General features: G+C 32.2%; 1 protein-coding gene across 2 annotated transcripts in view; it reads right to left on the bottom strand.

Annotated features, from left to right (window-relative positions):
• Positions 1–24,511, bottom strand: part of Mip (Myoinhibiting peptide precursor) — a 377,421-nt gene that overhangs the window by 130,578 nt on the left and 222,332 nt on the right. For both annotated transcript variants that reach the window (XM_072540715.1, XM_072540717.1), the window contains one exon: positions 13,605–13,756. In XM_072540715.1, the coding sequence (XP_072396816.1) occupies positions 13,605–13,751 (147 nt within the window). In that variant the 5' untranslated portion in view covers positions 13,752–13,756. The remainder of the gene's footprint in view (positions 1–13,604; positions 13,757–24,511) is intronic.

The raw sequence follows: 24,511 nt of genomic DNA, 5'->3' as shown, positions 1-24,511 counted from the left end.
ATTGTACCTCCTATGTATGTTTCAATATTTAAGCAGGTTCTTTCCCATTCTTCATTCTTTTGTTGTGTTATTTGTTTTTTCACTTCTCTATATTCTTTATAAATATCGTCGTTGTTTGTAGTAAGCCATTTTCTGTACAGTTGCTTTTTTTCTTCAATTATTCTTTTTGTTGGTTCATTTATTTCATAATAGTGCTGTTTATTTGTTATTATGTTCTTTTTCTCCAAGGGATTCGAATGCTGCTTGTTTTATACTTGCCTTTATATGCTCGTATATTTATTCGATGTTGCCGTATCTAAATTCTATTAATTTTCGGTCTAGACGTTGTTGGTATAGTTCTCTTATTGATTGTTCTTGGAGTAGTTCTATATTGTATTGTTTTTCTCTTATAGTGTTCAACGGTTCTTCTATAGAGGGGGTCCTGTTATATTTCCAATTAATGCCCATTTTTGCTGTCAGTAATTTATGGTCCGTTCCACATTCTGCTCCCCTTCTGACACGCACGATCTTTGATCTTTTAGTGGTATCTTGTTTAATTATTATGTAGTCTATTATCGATTTCAGCTTTCGTGTTTTTTGCGTCCATGTATATTAATGAATATTTTTATATATTCAGACATATATATACATATATATATATATATATATATATATATATATATATTTATATATATTATATACATATATATATTATATATACATATATATATATATATATATATATATATATATATATATATGTATATATATATATATATATATATATATATATATATATATATATATATATATATATTATATATTGCTTATAATTTAGGATTTTCAGTGAAAATACTTCTCAAATGTTTTACTTATCTTATTCTTAAATTAGTTAAATCCTTTTCTGTGTAAACTACGTTTACAGAATAGCTGGTAGTTAATTTAAATATTCAACAAATTATTGCCAGCAAATTTACTATATAAGTTTTAATTTATTTTAGGGAGAAATTACAATTCCTAAGTCCTATGATCATATTACACTATTCGGATATTTGCTATAACCAATAAATTAGTTTTTGTTTATTTTGTTTATTATTATTAAATTAACATTAGATTGGAGTTACTACGCTTAAAGAATGGTTAAAATTCAGTGCAGTACAGAAAATATTTACGTTTATTACAACGTGACTTTACACGTTTGACACCTAAAAACGTTCTATATTGAGTAAATTTTCTCTGGCGACTGCAAAAGCAATTCAAGAAAATTTTTCCCCTTTAGCTGACTACTTTTTCTATTGCCAATTCCTTGGAATCGCTTCGGAAGTTATGAATACTCTATTTTACAGGAAATTAAATCAGAACTCAGAAAAAGTTGGTAAAATATATTTCCAGCTGCAAATATCGTTAAATTATCGCAGATAGTCATCGTTTGGTGTCAAGGGAATCTTAAACTTTATATCTGATAGTGACAAAATAAAATTTCTAAGAGGAAGAGATCACGTTTTCACAAAACGGATCTTGTAGTGGTTTTAATTTTAAATTTAATTGTATTTAAATTTTAATTTTTTTAATACCAGTTAACCAATTGCATAATTAACTCCACTCAAAAATATACACAAAAATATTTGGTTAAACCCGCAAGAAAATCAGTTCCTCGGTGGAACCCTTTCTGTGCTATAGCTGTTCGTAAATGTAAGAAAGCTCTCAATAAATCCTATGATATAAAGTATATAAGAGCAAGAACTAATGAAAATCTTATTAAGTTTAAATTATCGAAAGCTAAATAAAGGCGTTTCATACGTTTCTTCCGACACACCTTCCAAACCAAGTTTGGAACAAAATCAAATATATTAAAAGGTCGATGTCCCCCTATAAAATCCCTACCTTAATTCATGGCAACAAAATAGTAGCTCAAATTCAAAGTATTGCCAAAATTTTCGCGCATCACTTTCAACCAAAACGATAAACCAAAATAAGTCTCCTTTACACTCTTTTAGTAAATCAAGTGGTACAACTAACAATATCACCAACCCAATAAACTTACCCTTTTCTAAACAAGAATTGACTCTAGCTTTATCCGCAACAAAAACAGTTGCTGAACCGGATGATACCCATGAATAAACTATAACTAAATTGCTTTAACTGTACAACCTAATCTGATTATATTACCATTATATTTTCTATAATAAAAAGTAGCTCTCTTTCTAACTGTCCAAACTCGTTTAGACCGATCTCCCTAACATATACCCTTTGCAAATTATTGGAAAAACTGATCAATAACCGATAAATTTGGTATCTAGAAAAAACGTCAATAGAAACGTCAATACGTCAACAGAACTTTTCAGAACAGCTGCAGATAGAGTCAAATGGGTCATGATGATCGCCAATGTCCTTGGGGATGGGGCACGTTAAGAAGAAGAGAAAAAACAATATCCTTAACCATGCATAATCTAAGCACCACTAATAATTTAATGATTCTGCAAACAGATGTAGCAAATGTTATGGCCACCAAGCAAGACGTAATGGCAATAATTTTTGGTATAGAAAGTGCTTTTAGTATAACATTTAAGTCGATTATCGTTAAAAATCTTGTAAAAAATAATCTTACGTGTAACGTATTATGCTTTATGAGTAACTTTTTAAATAATATAAATTTCAGAATCACATTTAGAGTATTATCCGATATACATACCACTGAAGATGGTGTACCCCAAGGTTCTACTTTGAGTTCTACTATTGTCAACAGACGACCTTATTGCATTCTGCCAAGGAAAATCCATAGCTGCCACCTCATAAAATTCCCTTACTACATGGTCCGAAAAAGCAGGCTTTAGGTTCACTTTTAATAAATATAAAATGATTAAGATCACCAGAAGATACAACAGTTCAGAAATACTCAGAATATAACTAAACGGAGTAAATTTAGAGTTAATTGATCAAAACATACATAAGTTTTTAGGACTAAAAAATTTTTTCAATAAAATCCTTTATAAAAAGGTATATAAAAAACCCATTTGGGCTATGTTGAATTGACAAAACGTTTTCGGAATAAGTATTCCATCATCAGTGTCCTAAAAAGTATTTAACCACTTAATTAAGAAGAACATGAAATAATTTAAGTTTTGACTAAGGTTAATGTAAAATGTGGTTAATACTTACAGGTTAATACATGGAAATAGGCACTAAATATGGGGGTAAAAACCCTTTAAAAATTGCTAAATGAAATTTAGTTTACATTATGTCTAGTTTATAATTAAGATGGTAAAGTTACCGTTGGATTGGTAACATGGCAACATATGACTCTACATTAAGTTGCAAGTTCTGAGACGGTATGTCTTCGAGGACTTTATTAAAGCAACTGATTGAAATGACAATCTTGACAGGTTATGACGAAAGTTGTGACAGAGCAGTCAGTGTAACTGTATATGTCTATTTAAGACAGAAGCCAACGTTGTTTAAAAATTGTGAAAGTTGAAATAAAAATAAAATTATAACAGTATCAACCATCAATTTTATTGTTTTAAATTATGTATGTGAGATGAAATTGTGGTGAGAAAATTATGTGATTATAGTTAGGCAACCAACTATACAGTGTCAAGTAGTGTGATGAAAAGATTATAATATAAGGCCCTTTATGTTTTAATAACATTTGGTACCTGGAAAATGGAAACTAGACACAGGTGGAAAGTTGGGTTCTTGAAAAAGTATAGGAATTAATATATTTAATATGTGAGAATGTTATTCAATGAATGAAATGAAACTATTGTAATATAAAGTTCGTGTAAAAATTGACTTATAACTCAATTATATTAGGCCCTGTATGTCAAAAAACAACATTTTCTACCTGGTAAATGTAAAACTTCTTGAGTTGTAAGTTCATGAATATAAATATCTGATTGGGTGTTAAAAAACTGAGTGATGTAGTTATATTTTGTGTATTGACAAGTATATGAAATGGACAAAATTTGATGGTTGGAAGTGGTTTTGTAATATATTGATCGTAAAGTACTGAACTTATAACTTGAGAAAAGGCCCTATCTGTTATAAAGCAACACTAGGTACATAGGAAAAATAAAAGATTAAGTTATAAGTTGGTAAGTTGAATGAACTATTGGTCTATATTGACTATAATAGTAAAATGAAATTGTTGTAGGTGGCTCTGTTAAATTTGAGTAAAGAGAATGAAAATCAAGGTGTTTTTGAGAAAATTGTGATAAACGGATAGACTACACAAACCCTGAGGGAGTTGTGTAGAGAAGTAAAATAAGAATTTAATAATCTGGAAGGGGGGGGTGACGGATGATCTGATCTGAAATTGGAAGTGTCGAAATAGAAGCATGGAAAGTATTGGTTATAGTGGTTAAGACATGAAGTTTGGGTTGAAAAGAAAAGAGTGGGATAGATGGAGAGTAAGATGTATTGGAAGAAAGGTTTTTAGAGTGAACTAAGGTAGATAAGTATTAGGTGAACTAATAATGAATATAGATTTTAATTGTAGAAGTAAATTGGGGATGTGGGTTAGGAGAATAGTTAACGATGGAAAGGGAGAAAATCTCGATTGAATGAAACATGACGATTGACGCAATTTGGGCTTTTTTGTTTTTCTTTAAGAATTTCAAGATCTTCGTATAAATCTAATTTGAGGAAATTTTTTTGGGAGATATTGTGGATAAGTGAAACGTCTTCTGGGATATTTAGGGTGTGGTTGTGTTCTTTGAGATGTTGAGAGAAAGTGGAAGTATTTTCTCTTTTTATGTGCTCTAGAGAGCGTGAAGAAAGAGATCTGCCTGTTCTACCTATGTAGGTGGCATTGCAATCTGAACATTTAAGTCTATATACTCCACTCCGGTTCATATAATTGATAGGATCTTTGGAATTAGAAATATGTTGTCCCAAATTATTGGGTACTTTGAAAGAAACATGGGTGTTTTCAACCGAACGTTGGATGAGATTTCGAATATCTCCAGAACGACTTTCATGATAGAATGGGAGTGAAACATAATTGGGTTTGGTGGTAAGGTCTCTGGGGAACGCAGTCTCCCGCAGGGTCTTAAGGCGTTTTTTGTGGATGAGTTTGTTGATGATGTTATGATCATATCCGTTGTTGACTGCTATTTGTCTGAGTATATTTAGTTCTTCTATACAGGAACTTAGTTTCCTTGTGGGTTTTTAGGACTAATTGTTGATAACAAACTCACCTGGTATAGTCAATTTATTGAAATAAAAGGCACCTGTTTAAGCAGAATAAATCTGTTAAAGACATTGTCCTACCATCAATGAAGTATTGATGAAAATGTATTACTTAAAATATATCGAGGTATAATCTGGTTCAAAATAGACTATGGTTGTATAGTTTACCTGTCCGCATCTAATCATTTATTACAATCGTTAAAATTTGTTTAGAATACTGCTGTAAGAATATGCTTAAAAGCATTTCGATTTAGTCCTGCTGAAAGTCTTTATTGTGAATATGATGAACTTTTCCTTTACCTTCGGTGGCAGCAACTACTTCTATCTTATGCTAGCAGAATTTCATCAAATCCGACAAACCTAGTATTTAATGTTGTGACGTCACCAATACCTGGATTTCTAAACTCGCCCCGATGTATACATTTAATCCCACATATGCTACAACTCTTGTGCCAAGACACAAAATTATCTCAAACACTTGCATCTGTAAAATCAGAATCTCTGGTATGGTTTAGAACACCCCTTTTTATAAACAGTTTCCTCTGTAAATTTAATAAGTAACAAACAAATAATATCATTTTTCGACAAGCTTGCAAGGATATTGTGAATACATCGCACTATGATAAGTTGCTTTATACTGATGTATCCCGAAATGCAGATGGGGTTAGCTATTCTGTCACTACAGTTAATATAGTATTAGGACAATACCGAATATCCAAATAATGTAGCTGGTTTTCAGGAGAACTCTTCAGTGTTTCAGAAGCCCTCGAATTTTCTTTTAACAATCATCAAAGTATAGCTATATGTATCAATATTTTATCCGCAATTTATTCGTTAGAAAATATTTGTAATTAAAATCAATTCGTGCAAAAAATACTAGAATTGATCATCTCCACACTCCCCGAGGGAATTTAATAACAATAACATAGGTGCCTTCTCACATCGGAATCCAAGAAAATGGAGATGCTTACCCATCTACAACATACAGCTCCAAGAAGATATAAAATTAAAATTCAGAAAAAATATCGAAGGCGAGTGGCAAGAACTTTGGATCAGTCAAGATACAATGCTCAGTGAAATACAACCTAGTGTTAACAGTTATTTAACCAACATCCCTAAACAGAAAAGAGAAGATAACAATACGAAAATTAAGTACAATATACACACGTTTGACACATATCTTATGTCCTCTACAGACCAACAGGTATGCTCCCACTGCAACGATATTTCTATCACCGTCAAGCACATCCTTACAGAATGTCAACACTACCAGGCCATTCGCATTGCCAACAATATAACCCACAAGTTAAAAGAACTTCTGAACTGTTTAATCCTACTTCAAATATAATTCACATAATATTGTTTTTCTTTAACTTCTTATGTATCTGTAATGTAAATATCCATAACTATGTACTATATTTTAAACCTTTGCTCCCGTGTAAATGACCAGAGATGTCGAGATACGTTAATTCTAAATAAAAAAAGATATAAAGCCTTGGACAAAATTACTTAAAGATGTATATTACTTAATTTAACTTAATTTAACTGACATGTTAAAGAAATCTTTTATTCTGAAAAATGACACTAAATATTTTTGTATAATCTTAATAACCTATAAGTGTCTATTTGTTACTTATATAGCTAATCTTAGAATAAAAATTAAAATAAGATCATTGAAAATAGTAAAACGTTCAATTTAACTAAATATTGTTATTTAAAGAATTCTATTATCCATAATACTCATCTTACAATATAGAAGAACCATTAAATATAGCTACTTTAGCTAGCGCAAATGATAAAAAAATAGAGTTGTTACTTATGACTAGAATCCAAAACAGTAGTATATGCGTGAAATAGAATTGTACAACAAATTTGATCTAATATCTATATAAATGTAAGTGAAGTTGGATGTATGTTTACCTTTTACACGTAATTTGACAAGTTACGTCAATATAAGGGATCTGTATTTAGTTTAAATACAGGCGCCGGAGTCTTATGAACAGCCAACGAGTAAGCACGTTAAATTCTAATTATTCGTTTATCTGTTTTTGCGCAAAGGTTAAAAAACGCGTTTTGCAAATATGTTGTATTTTAATGATAAACATTGGTAAGGTACTTTTATTTCAACTAATATCGACAACTATATAAATAGGCTAGTATTTTCTGGCACCAATTAATTAATATTGATATCCACATCATGGCATCCTCATCTACGTCAACTCAACCTAGTTCTGTATCAGACCAACAACCTCTACAACCTAAAAGTTACTCTTTCATAACCAGACAACCAACTACTAGTGTTTCTCTGTCAAGAAATCAAGCAATCGTATTTGATGCAATAGACAACATTAAAATTGAAGATTACCTTCACAGTTTAAGCCTAATAATTCGACCAATCAATATTATTTTCTGTTCAAGGCTATTCAACAACAGAATATGCATTTACTTAGCAAATGAAAAATTGGTTGATGATCTTATTACCAACCACGGTAAAATCAACATTAATCAACAACTCTTACAAGCACGTCGACTAATCACCCCCAGCCAATGACTAGTACTTTCTAACGTATGTCCGTCCATTCCACACTTAATCTTAAAATCTGAACTGCAAGCACTGTGTGTCAAACTTTTGTCACCCCTATCATTTCTACGAATAGGGACTTTAAGTTCTGAATTCCTGCATATATTAAGATTTAGGCGGCAAATCTACATATCCCCTTTAACCAACCATACCTTACCCGATTCTTTTGTTATTTCTCATGAGGAGAAATCATATAGAATATACTTATCTTTAGATAACAAGACTTGCCAAATATGCAAAAACACCAAGCACAGCAAAAGACTGTCCAGTAAAGGTATCTGTATCAGGCGAGACAACTTCTATAACTCACAATATAGAAGCAGGTCAGAACCCTATTGAAAATAGTAACAATCAGGTGAGTAACGAAGTAACTAGTGGCATTCAACAAAAGCAAACCCAACTAAACGAACAAACTGTGCAACATGAAACACCAAGTACAAAACTCCTAACTAATCAAATAGAAACAGATTCAGTACCACAAAAACGCACAGTTTTTGAGCGTTCTACACCGTCCCCATCATCAGAACACATCTTTGAATTACCAAATAAACAAAGAGAAAAAGACTAAATCAAACCAAGAAAAGAAACCAAAAACGACGCTAGAGGAAATGCTGAAACCAACAGAAGAATTATTTATTAGCGACCAAAATTCCACTTATCCCTTAAACTATAAACAACCAATAGTTTTCTTTGGAAACTGCACAGGATCTTCGGACCCACTAAGTATTGTAAGAATATATACCAATAAAATTTCTGAAGTCACAGATCTACTAAAAATAGTATACTCTAAACTGAATGACAGAAAAAGTAGATGCACTCGAATAAGAAATAAAATTCTTCGACAAACTGATCCAAACTTCCATATCGAGGCAGACAGCGATACCTCTATAGACACATCCTAACGTAATAATAACATTCAGCAGTTTAATTCAATAGAATCTAAATGGGTATTACACCAATTTAGAAATGTTGCAAATACTAATCTTAAAATACAGACAATGATTCTTTGTTTGCAAAAAACTAATTTTAAAAGCAACACTGTATATAAACTAAAAAACTTTAATTGTTTCTTTGAAATCGAGTATATGCTAAAATAGACAGCGGAGGAGTAGCGATATACATAAAGAACGACATTAATAGTATAAAAATACCATTAGAAACAAACCTCGAAGTAATTGCAGTCAGAATCAAAGACGTAACTACCTTTTTCGTATGAAACATATACATTCCCCCCAACCAAGAACTTAACTATAACGAAATATCGGACCTCCTAGATCAAATACCTACTCCACGACTAATTGTCGGAGACTTCAACGCACAAAACCCTTTATGGGATTTTAAAAAATTAACGAATCTCGGTAGAAAAATAGAATCCCTTCTGGAAAAATTTAACCTAAATTTACTTAATGATGGACAAGACACCCGTTTTGACATAAGAACGGGTGAAGGTTCTGCTATTGACTTATCTATATGCGAACCATCAATAACGCATATGCTTTCATGGGATGTATAACTGAAGCCATACGATATTGATCACTATCTTATTATAATTCATAACGAAGAATCAGCTACAGCTATACCACAAGTAAAATGGAACTTAAAAAATGCGGATTGGAAAAAATTTCAAAACCATATCCAACACAACTTGCATGTTATAAATCAAAACAATAATGTCAATGAAGAAGTTGATTTTATTACAAAACTGATAATATATTCAGCGGATAAAAATATTGGGAAAATTAACTTCACCAGTAAATTCCACCTAGTTCCTTGGTGGAACCATGAATTCAAACAAGCAATAAAACAATCCAAACTAGCGTTTAATAAATTCAAACGACAGAAAAATGAACAAAACTCTTTAGAATTCAAACGACTACGAGCTATAGCCAGATTTACTATCAAAAAATCAAAGCGCGAATCTTGGATAACATACGTTTCAACAATTGACAGGTCTACTCCAATGACAACTGTATGGAAAAAAGTAAAATGAATATCTGGTACAAAATCATACAAGTCGATGAATCTGTTAGAGCAAAATAATGTAATATATAAATCTCAAAAGGAAACATCAAATATACTAGCATTAGGTTATGAAAAAAATTCAAGCAGGCAAACTATTCACCAAATTTCTTAAAGAACAAAATAAATGAAGAAAAATCTACCATAGACTATGAAGATTAAAATAACAGCGAAATAAACTTTCCAATATCGATGGATGAATTAGAAACGGTAATTAAAAACTGTAAGAACTCGTGCCCTGGGCCAGATAATATACCCACTATTTTTCTAAAAACCTCACCCACCCATCTAAAGAATACTTACTTAGCATGTACAACCTAATTTTCTCGAAAAATGTATTTCCAGAATCCTGGAGAAATTCAATAATAATTTCTATTCCTAAACAAAGTAAATCAAAATCAGATCCTGAAACATATAGGCCAATATCTTTTACTTGTAGTATGGGCCAAATGCTAGAAAAAATATTAAATAACAGACTCATGTGGTATATGAAATCAAAGAAAATAATTATACCAGAACAAAGTGGCTCCCGAAAGCGTCGTTCTACTGTAGACAACCTTATTGACCTAGAATCGGAAATACATGAGGCTTTCGCAATTAAACAACATTGTATTGGAATATTTTTCGACATTAATAAAGACGATTCAGTATGGAAATATTCAATTTTAAAAACGCTCAGTGAATGGAAAATAAGAAGTCATATACTCAAATACATATCAAACTTATTAAAAAATAAACAATTTAAGTCAGAGTAGACGGCATATATTCCTCGACCAAAAATGAAGAAAATGGTATACCACAAGGCTCGAACCTTAGCACTACTCTGTTTCTTTTGGCTATGAATTCTCTATTATCGCAAAAATTAAACAACCTGTAAAAGCTAGGCTATATGCAGATGATTTAGTTATACCTTGTAGAGAAAAGAACCTAACAACCATCCATAACCATGTCCAAAAAGCCATAAATCATATTGAAGAATGGTCATTCGTAAGTGGTCTTGCGAATACCCTCAAAACCAAAGCAGTATGATGTTTTACTTACGAAGTCACCAAATACAACCGAAGAACTTATATTTAAATGAGGAAGAGCTTAAATATGTAGACAAAGTTAGATTCCTTGGTATGATCTTGGACCAAAAACTAACTTGGAAGATACATTTAGAATATTTAAGAAAGACATGTCAGCCTGGAATAAATTTGTTATGATCACTCGCAAACAAAAAATGTGGCGCCGACTCTTCTACATTACTACATATCTACAAGGCCCTAATACGTTCCAGACTGGACTACGGCTCAATTGTTTACAACTCCTCCAAAAAAACATACTTAAAAACAATAGATGTTATTCAAAATACAGGTCTTCGAATTTCCTTAGGAGCACACCACACAAGTCCAATACAAGCCCTATACTGCGAAACTGGAGAGATTCCACTCGTGTTTAGAAGACAATATCTAAGTCTTTCTTATGCCGCGGCAGTATCGTCTAATCAAGATAATCCAGTTATACAGAACGTATTCTCTGACCGCTTCAAAAGTTGTTTCCAAAGTTCAAATCGTACTAATCACCCTTTCTATTACCGCCTACATACCTACTTGTTAACAATAGGTATCCATTTTCCAGATACCTACGATATCTCCTCAATTCAAACTCCTCCTCCTTGGACAATTCGACTTCCCTCTACTGACACCAGCTTATTACGCCTAAACAAATCAGAAATGTCAGCAAGTCAAATTAATCAAGAATTTCTTAAAATATTAAGCAAATATGGTAGCTGTTTCAAAGTTTACACCGATGCCTCCAAAAACGAAGACGAAACTGGGGCAGAAATCTACTCATTAGATTATAAAGAAGCTTACAAATTACCTTCATATACAACAACGTTCTCTGCTGAACTGTATGCGACTATCACTACTTCTGATAGTTAACAAAAATAAAAAGAGAAATATTAATATTACAGATTCTCTCAGCTCAATAATGGTATTAAACTAACTATACTGTAATTATCCACTACTCCTTCTCATTAAAAAGGAACCAAAACATGCAGAAAATATGAACGTTAAAGTTAATTTTATACGACTACCGTCACATACTGAAATCGAAGGAAACGAGGTTGTAGACAAAATAGCAAAAATGTACCTACTAACCCAAACGCAGAAGAGAATACGAAATCTCTTTACACCGACCTGAAAGCATTCTTTAAATGAAAGAATAATTCGATATGGCAGGATACATGGAAGAACTCCCCAACCAAGCTGTACGAAGTTAATATTAATCATCAAAAATTCCCAAAATTCAACAATAGAGGAGAATAAGTAACCTTCACTCGCCTCCGGATTGGTCATAATCGGTTAACACACGACTACCTACTAAAACGTGATGATAAACCTATGTGTGATATTTGTAAAAGTGTCTTAACGGTAAAACATTGTTTATTGCAGTGCCCCAAGTATGATGTGCAACGCAAAATGTATAACATACCATCAACATTAAATAGTGCTCTTGGAAATGACAGTGATACTAAAGATATTTTCGCCTTTCTCAAAGACTGCAAGCTGTTATCAAAAATCTAATATTTTACTTTGTATAGATTTAGGTTTGTTTCTATTTATGTATGGCTATGGTTAATATTCTATTATAAAGTTCTAATTCTGTATCACAATCCATACACGCTAATAACCCTGCGTGGTTGATGCATTATGTAAGGAAAAAACATCTGTGTTTAAATAAAGGACACAAAACTACGCATGCGTATATGTCAAAATAAATGTGCTTTTATTACAGGACAACATAAAACACCTCTTTAATAACTCTCTAATATTTATCATCCTCTTTTCTAAAAATATTCTTTTGTTTATTTTCTGTCTATTCTTTCCTGTATATCCGTTTTTTAATTATTATTGCTCAGACCGCTATTTTTGTATTGACGTGACAACGTCTTAAATTAGGTTGTGGCTCAGAGTCACTCATGAAAAAGTGTAACGCCCGCTCACGTCTGTTACGATGAGTCACCGAACGAGAGAGAGGCCCGCTGGACCGGCGAATGCCTTGCGTCTCTCTCCCACTCAAACATGATCGGTCCGCTGCGCGCGCAGCACTAGAGAATTAGGCGCGTTGAATCGGTGCGTGCTTGTGTCTCTGTCTTTCTCGAGCGTTCTTGGCGTTGGAAAACCGAGAAAGCGTCATAATACAAGTTCACACGTGTGGTTAAAGTATCGTCAGCTGTGTCTGTAGTGAAAATGTGGAGTGCTTAGATTCGTCATTTACAACAACTACAACAATAAAGGTAAATAATTGTACACTAATATTTCATTATCGTAAACTATGATTGATTGATTAATTGTTAGATTGACACAAAAGTTGAGAAACTGAGTTTATAGGTTATGTCATACTATTGACAAATGTTGATAGTGTTAAGTAAATTATTAGTTTAAATCACTCTGCAATCAATCGTAATTCAGTCGATTGAGAAGAAACAGCGCGTTTCAACTGCAAACAACTATTGTGCAATTTAATAATATTCATATCAATAAATATTCTACCGAGAAAAAGACGTTGTCACGTAAAATCTTCGCCCGTAAAACCGACTTTACAGGCAACCGATTTTTTTTTTTTAAATCTTTTTCATCTTTTAAAATCAGATATTTAAGTTTATAGTAAGTCTTAATCTTTGCTATTATTCTTTTGTTTCTTTGTCATATCATCCTTATTTTGTGACAAAACAATCATTGTTTATTATTTACTCATAATTACTACAATTAATATTTGTACTATTTGACGATCGCTCGAAATATTAAGAGAGTATTGATAGAACTTCTACTTTGTAATGTTTACTTACCTGCAGATTGTCATCGTCTATTTTGTAATTGGTCTCATCTGGAGATGTAGCTACAATTACTAATGTAGCTTGCACCAGAAATGCTAATACTGTCGCCAACCACAGTTTTCCAAGGGAAGTAGGTAAGGACATAGGCGTAGTTCTCATTTTTGCTGAAACAAAAAAAACAGTATAATTCAGTCCCTAATATATTCATAAATGTTAAAATTTATTACACATAGTCATATGTATGAATAAATATGTAATAATAATGAAGAACACTTGAATATCTTTCAATAAGAACTAGTCTTCCAGGTAGAAAATTATAGATAGCTGTTAGAGAATCTTGACTAAAAACAAGAAGACCAATATTAATAATAGACTTGTAAAAATACTATCGTATGCGGATGACATTGAGATCATAGCAAGAAGGAAGGCTGACCTGGTCCAATCATTCACGTAATTGCAAACAACAGCAAAAAGAATGATGTTATACGTTAATACTAGTAAAACCATGTATATATATGAAGGTGACAAATTATGAGCAAGTGGAAAAACCTGAAGATCTGATCTGATCGAATACCGTCGAAATACATTTATAAGCAAAGACCGGTTGGAGTGAGCAGAAAAGGCTGGCCCAGAGCACGATGAAAGACGACTAGATGGAAGACGACTTACAAGTGTTAAGAGTACGAAATTGGAACACCAAGACGAAGCATAGAAAGAAATAAAAGCTGATCCTAAAACAGGTCAAAAACGACTATGTATTGTAGAGCTCATAATGATGATGAAGTGAAAAAATAAATCCAGAATTGTCTAACTTTCAACATCTGAAACGATTTTAAGACATGTTTTTTTATAAATGATCAAAAACACTCTTTTAGTGTTTGCCTAAAATTACATATTGATTAAAAGATTAATAAGCAATTTTTTTCTCACCAACTTTACAATTATTAAAGACTAAGGTCCTACCCACTAGTTGATCTTAGAGCCTAATTTCTACTTATACCACCAGTAACATGTTATACAAAAACTACACAATACTCTGCTCTTAACTTTCATAGTCACTAAACTAATTCTACAGGCTTCTTTTTTTTGGGTTTTGTTACCAGATAGGTATTATCAAGGAGTAATATAACCTTTATGTTCCCATGTTGGACAGCCACGATTTATGACTACTGGCAAAATTCGATATATATTATCATCAATAATTTGTAGGTATATCTAAGTTTCCAGTGAGATTTCTGTCGCGACTGTACCAAGATGTTTCGAGGATGTATCTTAAAACTTAGTTTTATTGGGTCAGCCTCAAATCTATTTATTCAATATCTGCTTGTAAACGGGCAATTTAAGCGTTTATTTGAAAAACAACATTTGTCTAAAAATTAAAATATTGGTAAATCAAAAAAAACTGCCCAGCTTCAATTTATTTCAAATCTTAATTTTACTAAGATATTCATTGGAAGGAATGTAGATATCGAAATAATTGTACAAGTTAATTTCATGTATTTATTGATATTTTAGGCAAAAATAGGTACAAACTGGGCAAAATATATTGGAAAATGAACATATATGTCCTCGTAGAAATACTTTGTAGTAGTTTGGTTGACTTATTTTAATTTTTGCTTTATTTGGTATCAGAGTTATTTGTTTTGGTGTTATTTTTCAGTTATAGTGGGAAACGTCCATGGGCCGGGAAACTTTGAAGCATTAAAACTTGTCCAAGATACTGCTTAGACATTGATTACATTATTGCTAGTTTCAATGAAATTTTTCATTTTGAATTCTTTAAAAATAAATCTTTAAAACTTTTGTCCATAAGAAACCCGTCAGTTTCTCTCCCGGTCACCACTTCTCTGCCGAATAAGATCATCCCATTCCTCTGGAATATCAACAACTACTTTTTGCACAAGAAATAAGACTAAAATCACTCTCGCAAGGTAGAAATGGATAACTTTGTGTTGGGTATACGTGAGTTATCTCTGCACCATACATGCAGATATACACTACATATACATGCACCAGGATATATAAAAAGCGGATAAAGACGTAGTTTTTTTTTGACCGAGCAACCAACGGAAAAAAACCATATTTCATCCATTTTGTAAATTATATGATCTTTCAAATAATGAAATATTATGGATGTAACTTTATTGCGACGACGTTTAGCCATTCCTCTGTGTTAGGTATACATATGGACATTATTGCCTTCGATAACGTGTATTCTAAGTACATAGTACCAAAGTTTACTGCTTCTTCTTCATGTACCATGTCCTTTCAGAACGTTGGTTACCATCATAGCTATCTTAATTTTATTTACTGCCACCCCAAATAGCATGCTTGTATCAACACCATACCAGTCTCGCAAGTTCTTCAACGATGAGGTTCTTCTTCGTCGTGAACTGCGTTTGTCTGCTATTTTTCCTTGCATGATATTTTGTAGCAACCTATATTTGGGGCCTCTCATTACATCTCCGAAATACTCCAGCTTTTTCTGCTCGATGTTTTTTATGATCTCAGTAGTCTTGCTGAGACGTTCTAGAATTGTGGAGTTTCGAATCTTCTCCACCCAGGAAACTTTTAAAATTCTTCTATAGCACCACATTTCGAAAGCCTCAAGGCGATTTACATCAATACTATTCACAGTCCAGGACTCGACACCATAAAGTAGGACCGAGAATACGTAGCAGCGAAGTAGGCGGATCCTCAATGCCAATTTAGATCTGTTACATAACACCTTGGACATCCTTCTAAAAGCCGCTCTAGCCTGCTCTATCCTAGATCTAATTTCGCCGTGACTTTCTGCGTTACAATTTAATTGCTGTCCAAGGTAAACGATTTTATCAACTTGCTCAAGTTTGGTATTATTTACATATATAGACGGTTTTATATGCTGTTGTTTACTTTTATACCGAGTATTTTGGTTTTCCGTATGTTCAGATCCAGACCTGCCTCCCTACAACTCTCAACGACATTATCAAGTAGTGTTTGCAGATCTTCTTGACTAGAAGCTAGGAGTACTGTATCGTCCGCATATCGCAAATTATTGATGACTTCACCGTTCACAAGTATTCCTTCTTGTTTTTCATAAGTGCAAAGTTCTTTTCTGAAAATTCTTTCGGAGTAAACGTTGAAAAGCAAGGGTGACAAGAGGCATCCCTGCCGTACTCCTCTTTTAATATTAAGAGCCTGTGATTCGACACCATCTACTAAAACTGATATTGTTTGATTCCAAATATAAATTTGCAATTAAAGTTTTCTGCTTTTCTGTTTTGAATGCTGTAGTCATATTATTTAGCGAAAGATTTTGCATAAAGTCGAAGGCAATTGCAGATATATTATTACTATGCTGACATTTATATTTAATTATTTGCCTTTGCTTTAGCGTGATGAACGTTTCTTACTTGAAGCAGTTCCTTTTTTGTTGATTCATTGATATTCGGTAGCTTGAGTTGGGTTTCAGTTTCATCACATAATGTACAATTGTCGTATCTGGGGTAAGAAAAAGATATGTTAAATCAAGTATGACACGTACATATTTTTTACATTTAACCCTGATGGTAGATAAATTTTTTTTTTGTCCAGTCTCCATATATAAATACTTTGGCGACCTTTGAATAAAGAAATGTGAGTTATTGTGTTTTCTATATCAGCAGGGTGTGTCCTCTTAAGCCCATGCTTGCCCCGGGCATCTTTTGGAGAACATCCACTCATTGCTAAGCTATTTCTAATTCAACAGATCTGCATTTCAATAACACCGAATATACTACGAACAGCTTTGGCACAAATACTTACGTCTTTTCCCGGTAGCCAAATGTTATACATGAAACCCTTGTTGATGTCGAGCTTTGTTTGTATCTTTATTTTCACTACTGTGGTTAGGTAAAGCAGCTTGTGGAATACGACTGCGTCGTCTCTGAACATGAGTAACGCTAATGAGGCTTGATAAATATTAATCCTGCTCATCTTTGGTCTTCATATAATTAAACATATTCAGTAAGTCAAAACGTTGTTCCTGTATAATTACATAGAAGCATCGGTAACGTTTACACCTACAGCCAAGATTGAAGTCATAAGCATGGAGAAAACAACTTGTTATTATCAAAAACCTTACCTACAGTAATTTCCTCTTGTTCGGGCTAAAACACCATTTTTACCTTTATATGTTTTGTAAGCAACTTTATGTATTTTAGCTTGCTTTATGGTTTCCCTTCGATAAACTTTTCTCCTCCGTTTTCGTGGTTGATCTGTAGTTCGAATTTGACAAATGCTATCATCTATAATATTAAAGGTATTATGTTCAACAGTTTCAAATTTATAGACAAAATCATTCACGGATAGCGATGACCGTTGACTAAGATGGGACAAGTGTTGCTTTTACAAAAAACAACATGGACATCTGATGTTTTTTTAAAATTATCCAAATTTTCTCTAGTTTACTCCGGAGATCTGGGATTTTTACACAACTGAATGTGTGAGATTGATAAAGAAACTACTATTCTATGCGAACAGCATTTAAAGTCAAATTTGCAAAAATAGACATATGTTGTTTTTAAAATAAACGCTTCAAATACCATAGTTCATAATATCAGAGGTATTGTTTTAAACCAGCGGTCGGGGAACTTTTTTAATCATGACCCCAAAATATTTTTGTGTAAGTTGATATTACCCCATGGCGAAGAGCGAAACAAAATGAAATCGTCCCTTTTTAACATCTTTCATATTATAGCCCCATGATAATTTTGAAAAAAAAACAATGACTAAAAATTTATTGTAAACATCATTTGTTCAATTTATCAATGTAATACCTAGTAATACATAACGGTAATAATAGTAATATATCTATAATATTCTTGTATATATAATACAAGAAATATATCATATGAATTACAAAATAACAAGAAATTATCATTTACTTATATTTTCTGTGGGGCGCATTTTTTTTTCATCAATTGTATATAACAAATTGAAACCCATTGGGGTATAATTGAGGGTTGACAATTTGGGGTACTATAACAAATTATAATAATAATAATGGTGGTACAAACAAAAATTAAAATTGAAAAAATTAGAAAAAAAAAAGAATAATTGAAAACATTCTTTCTTCACGTTTTGGGGAAATGATGTTGTTTCATGTTCTATACAATTGCTTCAAAATTGGGACTTTTTATGTAAGAGCGATTCGAATACAGTCTTCGGGGTTTAATCGATATCTGTTCTTCGTTTTTATGTTCATTAGAGTGGAAAAGCTTTGTTCGCACAAATATGCTGTTCCAAATGGCAACAATTTTTTAACCGCCTCTTCATGTGCAATTTTTGAAAGCATTTGCAGCTTTTGACATCCAAAAAGACGACAAATTTGGTTTACTTTCAAATTGAATACGTGCTTCAGTATTAGATCGAAGTTCTAGAATTGCTTCTGCCAAACCTGAAGGTTCTTCTGGTATCATAGCAATTTCACATTTAAAAGGATCTACAATCCAACTGACAGTACTTGTATTAAGATCTAGAAAGTAATCTGAAAACCGTTTTCTGAGTTTGATAAGATGTCTTACAATTGTATTGTTGATGTCAGCAAAAGTAATAGTTTCGTAATCTTCCAAAAACAAAGCTAACCTTGAAAAATAAGCTATCTTGTTCTGTTCTACTTCTGTGTTCAATGTTGCAGCTTTAATCCAAACGCTGACACTATTTCTCTCGCTGAAATGATAGTAATATTCTTCCATTGCATTTCTTTGTTTAATATATTTATACTATTAAAAATTTCCGTTAAATATGCGAGATATGCAATCCAGGAAGAGTTTTTCAACTTATCTGCGAGAATTTTTTTTTTGATCAACCATAAAAATTTCGACTCCAGTTTTGAGAGTCCATACTCGATTTAGTACATTTCCGCAAGAGAGCCACCTTACTTCTGTATAATAATGGTCCGTATATTCAGCTTCACCGACCTGATATAATTTACGAAATAGCCGAGTGTTTAGTGCATGTTCCTTGATAATATTTACAATCTTGATGACATCGTGCATGACGGCTTTCAGTGTAGGTTCTATATATTTGACATAAGGGCCTGGAAATGGATCATACAGTAAGTAACTTCAATATTTGGGTTATTTTTTTACGAAAGCCGAAAAACCATTAATGTGACCCAGCATAGCTGGAGCTCCATCCAAAGATACAGAAATACAGTTTTCTCATTTTAAACTTTGCGCATTTAAGTATTCATTTACCTTATTGTAGACATCAATTCCACGAGATCTCAACTCGAGAGGAGAACCAAACAGCAATTCCTTTTCAAAATTATCTTCACCTTTGTAACGAACATATACCATTAGCTGTGAATTGCTACTAAAATCAGTTGTCTCATCAAGCCGAATAGCAAAATATTTAGCCTGTTTTAATGCGAAAAAAACCTGTTCCTTCACATTTTCTACTAATATAGAAATTCGTTCTTTCACAATTCTGGCAGACAAGGGACAACTTCCATTTTTACAGCAGCTGGTTTAACCAAATCTTCACACATAGTGTATGGTTTCTTATTTCGAACGATCAACCAGGCTACTTCAAAGCTAGCCCTTGATGCTGAACGCTGATCAAATGTACCAAACAAGTTGCTATTCAATCTTTGTCTTTTAAAAGATATTTCTAAATTTGCAAACTATTCTCTCGGTTTGGAAGACAGGTGTGAATGTAAATTATCTAAATGTTTCTTCAATTGACTTTTTTTGAAAGATTCTGAATTCAGTACCTTCATACATGCAACACACTGTGGTTTCATTGTACCATTGTCTTCTATTTGTGTAAAACCGTAATTAAGGAATTCGTCTTGGTATGTTCTTTTTCTATTTGCTGTCATCTTAAGGGAGACAGAAAATATTAGTTGTAAAATACTTGAATTAAATTTTCAAATTGCGGCTTACCTTGATCGATATATAGATGACTATTTATAAAATGGTGGTCTTGTCAGCAACTAACAACTAACTAGTTAAAACTCGCTCTCTGACTCGTCAATGTATTTGTATTTTGACGGCATGGCACGGACTGAGCAGGTAGCCGGGCGCGGGGCTATGCTTTACTGCTCAAAGGTATAACTCGAGAACACTCTAGTGGTGGGGAGTGAGATGGCGTGGCCTGCATATGTCGCTAAATAGGGATGTTCACTAATTTTTAAATATTGTTAAATTCAATAGGTTATAACATATATAAAAACATAGCAAACATAAAATTGTTTAAAAATATATATTTCTTAAGATAAATCAATTCTTAATTTCAATTCTGATGGAGGCTAGAAAAACGGCTCCTCGCAGCGAGGCTACGGTATGTGACGTCAGCAGTCGTATCGACAACTTGTTTTGTATACGTATTTACGAAGTGTGACCAGTTCTTTAAGTATTTAATCACTGATAATGAAGCCAAATAAGTGGTGTTTTGTTCCTGGGTGTCTAAATACATCTAAAAACAATTCTGAGAAGATTTTTATTACAGTTCCAAACAATTTAACACCATATTCACATAAAATTGTCAAACCACAGGTTTTCATATCTGTACCTCGGAGGTATACAACACTATGTCCATTTTTTCAATTTTGAAACTTTTACAGACTAATAATTAACTTTTTTAACTTTATTTAAAGGAATAGATTACTAGGTCCTAAACCATTTGCTGATAAAGAAAGTGACCTTTAAAAGAGCACTAAGTCAATTTTTACTTAGAGGGATAAAACACCATGTGGACTTAATGTTTTGTCCCTCTACGCATGTGAATTACCGCCGCGCATATCTCTATGATGAGAGGTAGACTGTTAGTGATCTAATAATAATACTTTTGCCATTTATGGTGTGTTTACAGTGGTTTGTTACTAATAATAAGAACAATGAACTATAATTCTCGCAGGAGAAAGATTCTTAAAGTACCTACTAAAAAGTTCTGCGAATTCTTCTACTGCATTTACAGGTAAGCTACCTTTTTGCTCATTATTTTTAAATTATTAAAAAAACATAACCTCAAAAGGGTAATGTAGTGATTTAATACCAACCTTAGACTAGCAATATTATTAAATTTTTACAACCAATATTATACGCCTTGTTTAATTTCAGAATCAAATAATACACCAAGCAATGATGTTTTAAATGAAGAGCATATTATTAGAGATGCCTTGAGTTTTGATAACGAAGATCAGTCTGATATAGACAAAAGTTCTGATAAACTATTCGTAGTGGAAATGAAATAAGATCTGCATTACTAAAATGGGCAGATACCATCATTCCTGACAGTAACATAGAAGAAATCATACTACGGTCTTACAAATGTTACGGCCAGAATAAAAAGGTTAGCATTAATACTTTTAATTTAAAAGTAAAAGTTTAAAAATTGTCATCCAGAAGTTTCTACTAAAGAGTAATACCCACATGGAGGCGGACACTGTCCATGCGCTGATAGAGCGAAAGAGAAAAAACTTAACATTTCTATTTACACTCCCTGGGACTGGCAGCAATTAGTCAGACCCGATGAAATATACCGTACATACTATGGAACTAGAAGATTTTAAAAATTTAAGGTCTTTGTATGATGTCAAAACATCTTAAAATCCGCCTTTGATTAATAGAAAAGAGACATTAACAAACAACAAGTTCTTCTGTCAAACTGTGTTTAACTGCAAGTTAAACAAAACAGCATTGGAACTCTGTTTTGAAAAAGTAATTTTCATGACGAAAACCAGGAGATTGACCTTGTTAGGTTTTGAAGGCGACACCTTACATTGCCAAAAGATTTGCAACTGGTATCACAAAGTCCAATACTTATATCACAACAAAAGTATAACGATCTATTGGCATTACTGTCAAATGTTCCTACATTTTGCCATGATTTTTATCAAAACTTAAAGCATACCTACTAGTAATACTAATAGTGACTATCCACAAGGAGACTTACTTGAGGATGACTGAGTGGTTTGTACCTAAAATGCCATTTTTACATACATATTTGTATTTGTAAAGAAAAATTGTATGGTTAAATAAATTTTGTCAGTAAAAGTCAAATAGGATTGTAGTTGTTATTGAATACCCCATACTAACTCTTACAGTACAATAACTTTATTAGATGGATACAACACCATGTCCGTTAAAAGGGTTAAAAAACACAGGAACAATTTTTTTTTTAATTATAACAAATCTATTACGTAAATAACAATAAACAGAATGTTCTAGTAAAATATTGTTTCGATATCTCAATAAATAGCTGCAGCAATAATACTTTTTGGTGAAAAAAAGTTTAAAACTGCTCTCCTGTAAAGTTTTAAAAATGAACATAGTGTTGATTCCTTCCGAGGTACAGATATTTGCATTTTTTTTTCTAACTTGCATAATAACTGCCTTTTCTAGTTTTTCCCTCTCTTTGTAGCAAACACCACTTATTTGGCTTCATTATCACTGTATAAATACTTAAAGAACTGGTTACACTTCGTAAATACGTATACACAACAAGTTGTCGATACGACTGCTGACGTCACACACCGTAGCCTCGCTGCGAGGAGCCGTTTTTCTAGCCTCCATCAAAATTAAAATTAAGAATTGATTTATCTTAAAAAATATATGTTTTTAAACAATTTCATGTTTACTATATTTTTATATAGTTTATAATCTATTGAATTTAATTGAATTTAACTATATTTAAAAATTTGTGAACATCCCTATTGTTTGAGTAGAAAAACAAATACTAACAGGTTTATAAAATAGCCAATTAAACATATGTACTTTTTACTTTACTCACAAAAGTTTCATTTTTACCCCTAAAAATTTCATTTCTACCCCATTTGGGTTAATTTACCCCGGTTCCTCGACCGCTGTTTTAAACAGTTACTAACAAAAAACGCAAACAACTAATAAATTTACGGACAAGATCATTCACTCTTAGCGATGACCGTTGACAAGTGTTGCTTTTAAAACAAACCGCACGGACATCTGTTGTTTTTCTAGAACTATCCGAATGTTCTATGTAGTTCACTCCGGACATCTGAAATTTTTACACAATTGAATATATTTATGAGATGGAGAAAGAAACTACTATTCTATGAGAACCATACATTACGTCGAATTTGCGATAAATATGCATGTGTTATTTTTGAAATAAATGCTTAAATTTTTTATGTGTAGACAACTTGGATCTAATTTGACAGCTTTTTTAATTGTTTGAAAAAAATATTGCTTAGACGAATGTAAACAATTTTAACAACAAGAGATAGTAACACTCATTACTATGTGTGTAACATATTGTATGTTAACGTCCCTTAAAAATATTACGTTTATTATGTCTAATTTGCGATGTTTTATTAATAAGTATTCTATTCTTTAATATTGTTAAATATATTCGTCAATATTTAATATTTATAAAAATGGCAATAAACATAAAAACAAATATTGTGGATCTTATAGTGGAAATTATAAAAATACATGGTCTCTATAATATTGCTGACTCAATACCTCGTATATAAGTTTAAAAATGGTGTGAATCAAACTGACCCTATCGGAAAATATGTAGTTTAACATATTATGAGAAAAAACAAAAATCAAATCCCAAACTAGATATTATCTAACTTCTTTCATAAAAAATATACACAATAAAAATTTATTGCCCATTTTTTCATAGATTATATCTTAAAATCAGTAAAAAACAACATATATAGTCCCTTTTTGTATCGATAACGTAATCATAATAAAAATGAGATGTTTCTAGACACACATGGGACTTCTTCCTTTTGTGTTTTTATATATTGTTTCAATTTTTTGTGTGTTCCTGTTTAAAATAAATCAAATACTTTTATTGTGCTGACGGCGTAATTTATATTGATGGAAGATTGATACGAGTAAGTTTTGTCATATATTGATTTTTATTCGTTGTAACAAAAATTCAACAGAAATATGAAAATCTGT

This window comes from Diabrotica undecimpunctata, chromosome 8 (genome assembly GCF_040954645.1).
Source record: "Diabrotica undecimpunctata isolate CICGRU chromosome 8, icDiaUnde3, whole genome shotgun sequence".
Taxonomy (NCBI): domain Eukaryota; kingdom Metazoa; phylum Arthropoda; class Insecta; order Coleoptera; family Chrysomelidae; genus Diabrotica; species Diabrotica undecimpunctata.
This window is presented reverse-complemented; position numbering and strand designations above follow the sequence as displayed.